Source organism: Rhododendron vialii, chromosome 8a (genome assembly GCF_030253575.1).
Source record: "Rhododendron vialii isolate Sample 1 chromosome 8a, ASM3025357v1".
NCBI classification, from domain to species: domain Eukaryota; kingdom Viridiplantae; phylum Streptophyta; class Magnoliopsida; order Ericales; family Ericaceae; genus Rhododendron; species Rhododendron vialii.
The window spans coordinates 28802171-28813814 of NC_080564.1; the positions used below are offsets into that span (position 1 = coordinate 28802171).

Sequence of the window (11644 nt, forward strand, 5' to 3'; positions counted from 1 at the left end):
AAAGACAATGAAAGGTAATGCCAAAAAAAGCTCCCATTTTGTTTGGTTATCTAGATACAATAAATATGTGGAAAAAGCTAGGCTGACTAATTAATCCTAAAGGGTAAAGAATCTAAATTTAGGCCCTTATGTATGTACACAACGGGGTTGAATTTAAAAACTACGTCACCGTTATATGTGTATGTATTGTCCAATACCACGTGATAAGGGCTGTATCACTGATATCGTTACGAATCCAGATACATTGATTTGAAACCCTGCTTCGGATTCATTTTTTTATTACTCTATTGTTGATAATGAAAATTGCATGTACACCCATGAGTCCAAGTTGTTCTTATGTATGTGCAAAGAAATGGTATACCCTAACATTGTTGACAATTAACCGGACAGCAGAGATTGTAGTTGCTATAGCAAGGAGAGAAAACAAGACAATGTTGGTCCAATGCCACACCTTCTTCTCTATTCTGGCTGTCTTTCCCTTAACCTGTTCACAGAAAATGAAAAGACAAGGAAATCACTCGTAGAGGGTGGGTTTGGATTGAATTGATTATGCTCAAACATGTTTAGTATTACTAGTGTTTAGTGAACTTTCCTTTAGCTTTTCGTCGAAATTTTTGAAATTAGTCATTGGTCTCAATCAGAGGAAGACGGAAAGTACTAAAATACCGGCTAGAGTTGACAAAAGTTCAGATAAAAAAAAAATGCAGTGACATTGTTAGTTTTTTTTTTACATTTTTTTGCCTCCGGTAATTTTATTTTTGCCTTTTGTAGTAATTTTGTACTTGTTGCTTTTCTCTTGTCAGGGCAAGCGGTTTTATTGAAAAATTTTGATCTAGCAAAAATCCACAAGGGAAATCAAAAAGACAATGATTTGAGTAAAACTGTTGGAACTAATCGTTGTGTAATTACTCCCTCTATAATTCAAGTACATTGTGAAAAGTTGTGTCATTTTTCAAAATAAAACAATTTATAAATTTTTTTGTACCAAATTAAATACCTTAATTAATCTCTGAAGTGGTGCGAGAAAATTCAAAAAATTCCGCAATTGCATTGTTTTTTTATCCAAAAAATGACACGATTTTTTGTAACGGACAAAAATTATAAGACGGATCACGGATAGATGAAGTTTGTTAGCCCTAGAGCTATTGAATGGAGTAGTAAATACTAGGAGGTTTTTAATTTTATTACCTTAATGAAGATCATGCTTGGGAAGACAAAAGTAAGGGGGATGAGAGTGAAAGAGCCAAACAAATTCACAAAGTCGCCCATGAAAGGAAAAGCTGCTGTCACCAACGTGTTTCCTGTGAACAGAGAGGCTCGGACGCAGAAGAGGCGTTTGATGTTTTCCCTTGAATGCAGGCTCTCGTCTAGCTTCAGGAATTTGGTGTCAAGGGCTTCATGAACTGGTGCTATAAACATCTGCATCAGATATAATTGCTAAATTAAAACTTTCTCAAAGTTAAATAACTTAAAAAAGACCGGGGTTTTTTTTAATAGAAAATGCATTTTTTTTTTAAAAAAAAAAAAAGAAGGACATAGCTGGAGATAGAAGGGATAGAAGGTGCATGTATCAACCATTCTACAACTACGAATACAATTTACACAAACAAATACACAACAAACTCACGTGGATGTGTTGTGTATTTGTTTGTGTAAATATTTGTGGTTTTAGATTTTTGTTTAGTGCACACAATACATCTCCTTGCTCAATTGCCCTTACAATGGGCTGCTTCAGGTGCAATGTCGAACATCAGAAACAACGCGAGTCACGTGGCACTTCCCTTAAAGGTCAATTAATTTTAGGATTATGATATATGGTTGAAAGGGATGTATTCTTCACATAATTCATTAGACACTTAAAAGCACTTATTTTATCTATTATACCCATCTCTAGAATTTCAACAGGAAAGAGGATTTGCCCATTTGTCGTCAACTTCAGGGTTTCGGAATTAGTCAAAATGCGCGTCCAAACATCCCGATTATAAAAAGAAGACAGGGTGAGAGCTTACTATTATCGCAAGAAATGATGAAATGGACCAAATGAAAGCCAAGAGCAGCAGGAGCTTACATGTTGGGAGATAATAGATTGTACGAAAACTGCTGCATTAATCAGGATTTTAACCCACTTGGGTCCACTAAGCTCTTTGGGGAGATACTCGGATACTGTCGAACCATAAGCCCAGTAGCCCACAATGCTCACCCCGTAGTATACCATGAGTCCCACTGAGTACTGTAGATACAAGGCTTTTCTCATGTTTTCAACTGCCGGCCTGCGCAGAGTCGACTGCATATATACATACGTAAACAAACAAACCGTAACGTTTCACCTGAGGAGGCGTAACTTTCACTAAAGATAGGTATAACGGTATAACGTTTCCTGAAAAAGTTAGGAGTGTGTGCTGAAGCATATCCCGCGAAATTTACATGGACAACATTTACGACAAAACAATGACTTATTTGGTTGTGAACATTTAATAAATTTTTGTGGTTATATTTTGACTTTTTGAATTCATCTGGACGAGTGAAGTTAAGAAAGTAAAAAATAATAAGTTGGACTGAACTTGGAAAAAAATTCCAAAAGCACAAAAAAATATGCTCGCGAACTATTTGTGTCTAGTAAATTATTGCTTAATCTTGTGTTAGTGGGATTTTACTTTTAAAATTTTCTCTCGTCAAGACGAATTAGAAAAGCAAGGCAAAAGCTAAGGATATAGATCGATCGATCCACCCTTTCTCGAGTTCGAGGGTTCCGAATCAGTACACATATCTGATTGTGGTTAATTTCTGATTATCAAGAAAGCTTATTATAACCTGAATCTCCAATAGCAAGCCCGAGGAGTTGCAAACAATAATGGCTGAAATTGCACCAAAGGGATTCAACACCTTGTCCACTTTGCTTCCACTAATCTTGTATTCTGCGTTTTCGTTGGTTTTCCCTGGAAGATTGGTTTTTAATTACTACTATTCATGTATATGCATATCGCATAGCAATATATAGCACATCTATCAAGATCCGTATAAGCACGAGGGGGCCATTAATTAATTTCAATGAGGCTACACACATCTCATGTATTTTGTAAAATAAGATTCTCCAGTTAAATCTTTATCTGATCAATATGATTTGTCTACATGCACAACACACACATTGAGACTTACAAAATGTCACTGCTGCTGAAATCGTCAAATGGGAGTGTGATATGATGAATTCATTTATCACCAGTCATGCTATAATCACACACAAACTACTCATATTAAATATGGAGTTCATACACACTACACAAATTCACTCACATCAAATATGGGACCCACACACAATTTGATGTGAGTAGTTTGTATGATTGTTGTTGTATATTAGTAGGATGGGCCCTTTTAATTCGAAATTTTTTTGGAGGCCGAAAGCGACCTCAACACATGTTTTAACTCAGGGTTGGCTCTGCCTGGGAAGAGTAGAAGAACGAGAATGTAAGACACCTGTCCACAAACAGATATACACCAACTACAACATGACGACACGTGTGTGTCTATGTTGAGTGTACTAAATTTTTTAACTTTATTGCCACTGCCTTTGCTTTTTGTATTTTTTTTTTTTTGTTCGGAGATGACAATTTTTTTATAACCGGATGTTCGAGCAGCTTGCGCTCATCTCATTTAATTTTCAAGCTCTGAAATTAACGATTGGACGAATCCTCTAGTGGTCCCAAAGGTTATAGTATTGAGCGTCATGAGATTCAAATGTGCAACCTTATAAAAAACACTTCTTAGTTTTCTCATGCATGCCACTTTCTTTCTTAGTATTTTTTTATTCGATCTTTGTTAGTATATGACAATATGGTCAAAACAGTTAAAATAAAAAAAATAAAAAAATAAAGTCCAAAGGGGAAAAAAAACCGAATCATTTGGAAAGGAAAAGGACCTACCATCTTTTACAAGCACTACCAGAAGGATGAGAATGTAAGTGAAGGTAAGGACGGTAGAGATTCCTAACCACCTTCTCATTGCTGACATTGTTGGAACCAAAAATGCAAACATGAAATAAGTTGCTCCGGTGATCATGATAAAATATTGCAGCCTTAGTGGTGAGTTACTCAACTCTGAATTGATTTCCTGATTAATTGCAAAAATAATCCAAAAAATATTAGTATAAGTACGCATTACTGCAGTCTCGCATGTACGTACACTGAATGCATGATATATGTACTTTACAAAGTGGTGAAGCAGTTGAACTGTTCATATATTTTTATTTTGATAGGCGTACTTTGAAGTCGAAGCGTACTTCGATAATTCTTGCTACGCCAACTAGAAAAACCAAAAACTATATATAGAAAGAAGTTGTATTTATGAAATTTCTCTCCAAATATACAACAAGTGAGGTTAATTCCAACTATATATACCTTGAGTGCTCTTCCTCCAAGAAGTATGAATCCCATGTTCCCAAGAAGAAGGGTCAAAAACTGGAAAACCCATGTAAGATAAAACATTTGTCTTCCTTCAAAAGAAAGAAACAAAGGGTTATCCATAGAAAAAGAAAGAAGAATATGGAGTCTTGATTTTTTCAGTTTAAAGCAAACAAAAGTTCAATATTGCTTTAAAATATTCACCAGCGTTCTACGGTGCTAGGCGAGGGTCCGACACCTAGGCGTCCGACTAGTCGGACAGTAGGCACCTGTCCTCCACCTGACTAACACCTAACGACTTTTAAAAACACTGATATTCACACATCGTTGTGGCAAACAGTTCCATAAGGTCAATTTATGGGTCAATTTATGTAAAGATTTTCACCGACTGTAGGAAACTCACCGTAAAGAAAGCCCATGAGATCTCTGTATCTAATGAACCTCTGGCCATCAATGAAGTGGAATCCGGCCAAGAGCCAATTAGCATAAGCAGTGTAGAGCCCAACAACACATAAGCAAATGATACCCCAAATCCAACCCAGAGGCACCAACATGAGATTTGAAAAGCTCAATATGTATCCACAGTTGAAGGCTGTAACTAGCATCAGCCCAACTTGCCCCCATGAATCTGCAAATATATTTTCTCGCATCAAAACCTCTACTATATATACATGTGTAAGCAAAGCAGTTAATGGATGCTTTGGTACTCTCTCTCAAAATTAGTCGAGGGGCGGGATAAACTGGCCCGAACATCTGGTTTTCTAAAAAAAAAAAGGGCAGTTAACGGAGACGAAAACGATCAAACAGACCATGGTCAACGGTGTGAGCTGAAGTTGGGCCATAGTCATTAGTTGGACCACCCTTTAGTACTGCTTCTGGACCTTCTTCAACACTTAGAGCTTCTATATTGTTGTTGTTGTTCTTGTTTTCTGTACCCATTTTTTCTATGGGGGTATTTTCAGAGAGCACAAAACTATAGGCTTTGTCACTAACCAAGAAATTTATGGGGATAAATAATCACGGTGGTTGAAATCACTGTCTTCTTTTGAAAAGTGAGATCAATAAGATAGTAGGAGATAGATATCGATAACATATTCAATTTGTCGATCACCACACTATTTCAGCCAAAAGTCTAAGCACACATATAAATAAGGTACATATTCTACATAGATTTTTTGTGGGGCCCACCTCAGGTTTCACACAAACAATCCGAGTCATTCATTAAATGTAGAACATTTTTTCAAGGGCTCTCGCAAAAAATTAGCTCAATCCGATATCTATAGATGCTCGATCAAATCATTTAACTATTCATTATCCAGAAATCAAAATGAAAAGAAAGATAATTGGATGGAGTATCTATAAGTATCGAATTGAGCTGATTTTTTTTGCGGGAGCCCTTGAAAAAATGGTTTACAGTTAATTAATGGCTCAGATTATTTGTATGAGACTTAAGATGGACCCCACAAAAAATTTGTATAGAATATGTACCTATTTATATGTGTGGGTAGCCAACGCTCCATTGGAGGGCTAAAAATGGGAAGTCAACAACGGCGGACGGGATGGAGTACTGTCGGCCGAGGCTCTGACCAACTCTAAGGGTGCGTTTAGTTGGATGGAATGGAACGTGAATAGGAATAGAATTAAGAACGTGAATAGTTATTCTCATCTCCAATAAAATAGTGTGGCAATAGTAATTTTTGGAGTGACAATAATTATTTTTTGGGTGACAATAGTAATTTTTGGAGTAGCAATAGCATTTTTTTAAGTGACAATAGTAATATTTGGTGTGGCAATTTTGAATGTTAGAGTGACACTAGTAATTTTGGTGTGACAAAAAAATGAAATAACAATTCTTTAGTTTTTTGGATGGAATGATAATTTTTTTACTAAGGTGAATAGTAATTACATTTGGAATCATCATTCCATTATTCAATGGTGAATCAAACATTGGAATAAGTAAGTCATTGTAATGACAATTTTATTCAAATCTTGATTCCATCCAATCAAACATACCTTAAATATTCTCTTTAATTGTACTAGTGTTTTAGGTTAATTTTATTAATGTTCTATAAGATTGGCCCCTTTGATGAAAAGAAAATCTTAAAGTAAATATATGAGTGTGTGGAGTTAACAAATTCCCTATATTTCTAAGTTACCAACAAATTTTTGGTCACGCGTGTAAAATAAAATGATGGTTATGTATGTGAACACAAGTTTAGACCTCTATATCAAGTAGATGTATAAAATCAATTGTCATTATGAGTGTAGAAATACACTTGTTTGGACCGTAACTATGTACAAGTTTGTGTCTGCTAGAAATGCCGCCAATCCGAATACTATTTTCCACCACATATTCTGAATTATAGGGTGGTTGGTCCGTGGTTGGATTCGCCTTTGACCAACACTGCAGATCTCTGAACTAATGATGCTCCAATTGCGGATCCCTTAAAAGAGAAAAAGAATAGTAGGAATAAAAGGAAGAATACTGAGATAAATGCAAAGGGAGAAATCAAATGGCCGAGTTTTAGATTTAGACAGTTTAATGTCAAGTGCAAGGTCTTACAATTCAGGAGGTAATTTGAAACATTATGATAGTTTAGGGGACATGATGTAGTTAAGCCTAGTTTGCACTGTCCGCCAAAGTAGCTTCTTCTTCTTCCTTCCATAGCGACTTCTTTTTCTTCTTCTTCTTCTTCTTCTTCTATAGAAACTAGTAGTAGATACAGCAATGTATTGTTCAGTTAAACCTGTTTACAAGTCCTTATTATCATCTGCTCCAAATGGTTGCCTATTTTCCCTTCCAGCAATCTTTACCACCACCAAAACTTCTTCCTACCAAGATCTTTCCAAACCCATCAAAATCCACCTCTCTTTATCTCACTCTAAACCCCAATTTCCGTTCTTTCCCGCAAATTCTACACGTACCCATTATTCTACCACAGTCTCCGCCTCAGAAGATGAAGAATTGGGAGTGAGGCTTTTTGTGGGGAACTTGGAGGATGGTTAATGGTATTGATGGTGAGAAGTTAGCTCAGCTGTTTCAGCAGGCGGGTGTTGTTGACATTGCTGAGGTAATAATCTTGCTTGCGTTTGGTAGATTAAAATGGGTCCTTTTGTTGATGTATGAATAATTATGCACAAGGGCGGAGCCAGAATTTCGATTCAGGGACGAAATTACAAAGGAGTCAATCCCTAATAATTGAGTTATTATATTTAATGCTCGAAAAAGGTTTAACTAGGTATCCATTATACTCATTAGAAATACATATGTTTCAAAGTTAGTTACTAAATTGTCCATTAACCTAACCTAGAACGAAAATGGTATAAAGGAATCTATTAAAATGGAAGACATGTTTTCGATGTGGGTCAGTTTGATTCTAGCTAAGATCAATGCTACAGCCGTGGACAGATATCCGGACACAGATGCAGACACATTGTGTTCGGAGCCATTCGATGCACGTTGGATTAGACGATGGACATAGAAACCACACGCACGGCAGGAGAGTGGACACATTTGTGTTTGGGGATGTGTCCGGCGCAATTTCCTTTAGGTTAAATATAGATCATTTATGGGGACTGAGGAGGGTTTAATGATGTGGCTCATTTTGATTATGGTTAATTTGGATGATTTATGGGGATTAGGGGAGGTTTTGAGGTGGATCACTTTGATTGGGTTAGTATTTGGATGATTTATGGGGACGAAGGAGGGTTTTTGATGTGGGTCATTTTGATTTGATCATATGTGGAGACTCCTTTTCTTTTCTTTTCTTTTCTTTTTTATCCGAGGATATATGGAGACGAAGGGAGGGTTTTCGATGTGGATCTGTTCGATTTAGATGAACTTGGAATGTGGGTAAGTTTGAGGGTCTGTTTTATGCAGGTTATGTGCTACAGTGAGACTGGTGAGAGTCGTGGGTTCGGATTTATCAACATGAGCACTGTTGAAGAAGCTGATAAGGCTGTCGAAATGTTCCATCACTTTGTAAGTTGTTTATGCATTTTCTCTGGATTGGCAACAGGGTTCCCGCAAAGCATTGTTCTCCCTTTTAAGTTCTGCCTTTTCAGCATGCGGGACAGTGTAGATGTATCAGATAAATGGTCATTAATTACCATTATTTTTGGGGACAGATTTGGGCTATAAGGAACCTATGCCACCTTACAAATCGACATGCTTGCTGTTTAGGCTAAGAGTATTGAGTAACATTTTATTGATCATGGATCTGCTTGCTTGGTTGATACTAGTTCGTTGAGTACCAAAAATGTAAAATGCAATTAGAGATTTATGTTAATGTGTTGACCCTCGTTGATATTTCTCACTGCACAATTATGCTAGTCTATTTAGTGGCTAAGAAAAACCGTAATTTCGAGAAGAATAACTAGGCATTTCATTATTTGTATTAATATCATTCGAGAAAGCAATATCTAGGTGCTCAAATAGGAAATGATGAGTGCACCTCTAAACCGGGGGTGCTCTAATCAGCATCTGCTAGAGTACTTTGTGGTTGCTGAAGGAAAAAGAGCATTAAAATGAAAGTATCAATGGTATTTAGGTTGTTGAACAAAGGTTGGAATATCTAACATCCTAAGAAGGGACATGAGTTGCGCTCATAGTTTTAAATATCGGCCGGTACGGATTTGCACCCCTCCTGCGCGAATAACTCGTGACGCGCACCCGGTTAACTGGATTCCCAATCAGTTTTCCAAATTGCCGCCCATTTTTCTGAGAGCGCGAGACCTCTCCTTGAGTCCTCATTCACAAACTCACTAAAGTGCAAATTCATTTAAAGTAGATAAAAAATTTGTAACTTGCCAACGTGGGACTAGAGAAAAGTAAGCCAATGTTGGGGGCAAAAGCTGCAAAAGTATATTTTTCCAGTTTTATACATGTTGCTGATGATTTTTAAAAATTCACGACCGCGACACCCGATTCCCGCGACGTATCACCGATACGTCCCGATACCGATATACCGCGACCGATACCGCGACGGCGACCGATACCGCGATTTAAAACTATGGTTGCGCTATGGTCGTCCTACAAGTGTTATTAAAGTGTCATAACTAGGAAACATATTGCTAATTTATTGGTTATCCCAAAAAGCATCAGTATCCAACACAGCCGTGTCTTATTTGTAGAAGATGCGCAAAAACAGTCGTATCTCTTTTCTGACTTGTTTTGCCTTTCAATTCACTCGTGCTGTTGGAACAGAAAACTAATGGTTCCAATGCCAGTATTGATTTTATTTCAACTGGAAAAGAAAAATTGAAGGAATAAGATAGAAGGTCAGAAGAATTGTCGTGAGCTTTATAGCAAGCAGGCAGTGGTGTACGTGGACTGTGGACCTTTCATTACATCCTTGTATTAATGGGAAGAAGACTCTCATGTAGAAGTAAATGAATCCAAGTTAATCACATCAACCCTTATGTGTTTCTAGTGAAGACATTTATTCTTCTTTGAGTTTTCTTCAAAGTTTAGGAAATCGCAGTATGTGGCAACCTTATGGAATTTTGCATGGGAGATCTTACACTTGCGTCGTGATCTTTCCCACATTCATGGTTGTCTGCGATAATTGTGGCCTCTGTAATTGTCCAAGGTTGACTTATGAATGACAAGCAAATGAAAACAACTGTATAACGCTTGAAGCCCCCGAATTTGCCTTCTGATTAGCTTTTCAACGCATCTTGGAATTCTCTGCATGGACAAAGTAAGATAAGTATGAGATTAGACAGATGAAAAATAGCACAAACAATGAATGGATTACTACCCCACCTAGTGCACTGTGACCTTAGAATCTACCTTGATCAGACAACGGTTAATTTGTTGAACGGTGAGTTCATTATATGAGTCATCTGTTTGAAAAAGGACTTATCCTGATGGTGTGAAATTGTGAATGTTGATTATGTGCCCCGTGTGGTGGGGAGAACCTAAGCATTGCCTAAGTTAGAGATGACCGTGCATGAGATTGTACTATTGTATTTTCTCTAGATTCTTTCCCTTTGTACACTGTCAGATCACACGTATGCTCGAGCTTTAGAGCTTTTATTTGGTTTTCCTTCTTGTTGGAGACTTAAATATTCTGTGGAACACGATTAACAGGATTTAAATGGAAGGCTCTTGATAGTGCACTAGGCTACTCCCAGAGGATCATCGCTGGGTCAACCTGGTCTTACTCACAAAGTTTTTGTTGCCAATTTGCCATTTGATGTGGATGATAAACGCCTTGAACAGCTTTTCAGCGAACGTGGTAAGGTGGTGGATGCTCGGATAGTTAAAGGTAGGAGCACTCTCCGTTCATGAGGGATTGGATTTGTAGCAATGTCGACAGAGGCTGAAATGAATGATGCGATTGCCAACCTTAATGGACAGGTACCCTAATTACACCGAGTATTTCTTTGTTAGAAGTGACTGTACGTATAGAGTTGTAGGGGCAAGAGCTATTGGAAATCCGGTCTTCATTATGATGAAAGTGATGGCGTCATCTCTTCAAATTTGGAATGGTAGAAACATTCGAGTCACGTTAGGAAAACGCTTTCCTAAAGACAGTATTTGCCCGCACCAGAAGGTGTGCACCGGGTTACAGCAAATCTGCCTTTAAGATAAATCGAATCCGAACTCTAGGTTCTTTCTGTCATTGTTTGCACAAACGGAGACAGATAGAATATCCGCTAAGCAAATGTAGAAGAACCAAGAACTGTTACTCTATTTTGAGATATAACAGAATATCAGTTTGCCATTTCTAGGAAGAGAATGTGTAGAGAAAAAGAGAGCAATTCAGTATGAAATTTTCTGCTCCTTGAATGACTTTACAAATGGCCTATTTATAGACTTATAAGCACCATTGTATGAAAGGTTGTTACTCTAGTAAACAACCATAAGAAATGGTCATGTCCTTTGACGACACCAATTAGGAAAGATCATGTCTTTCGAAGACAATTAATAGAGAAGAACATGCCTATTAGTAGACATCCTTTAAACAATTAATTAGGAAGGGTCATGCCTCTTGGAGGCACCCCATGATTTACATCCCTTCCTAACAATCACATCTTTCCAAATGAACACACCCCAATTTAATGGGTGTTACCACCATTTACATAAAGTCACAACTCATGCGAAAAAATATAGCAACCTTTCACAAAATTCTCATTTAGTACCTTTCCGAAAATTCCAAACTAAAATCCAATTTTATTTTGAAAAACTCCAACAATCCCCCACCATTTTCGAAATAATGAACAAGAGTTCTTGGTTCTCTCAG

The 11644-nt window shown here is 37.3% G+C and overlaps 1 protein-coding gene and 1 pseudogene across 1 annotated transcript; one reads left to right on the forward strand and one right to left on the reverse strand.

Moving 5' to 3' along the window:
* Window positions 1-247: 247 nt before the first annotated feature.
* Window positions 248-5434, reverse strand: LOC131335922 (proline transporter 2-like). The gene is made up of 8 exons (XM_058371478.1): window positions 5204-5434; window positions 4798-5022; window positions 4392-4486; window positions 3918-4104; window positions 2812-2936; window positions 2069-2284; window positions 1189-1419; window positions 248-484 (listed from the first exon to the last, which is right to left on the reverse strand). Exons 1-8 carry the CDS (start codon window positions 5331-5333, stop codon window positions 335-337), a joined length of 1359 nt encoding a protein of 452 aa, XP_058227461.1. The 5' UTR covers window positions 5334-5434; the 3' UTR covers window positions 248-334.
* A 1634-nt stretch (window positions 5435-7068) lies between these two features.
* On the forward strand, window positions 7069-10893 carry LOC131298738 (28 kDa ribonucleoprotein, chloroplastic-like; annotated as a pseudogene).
* Window positions 10894-11644: the final 751 nt, after the last annotated feature.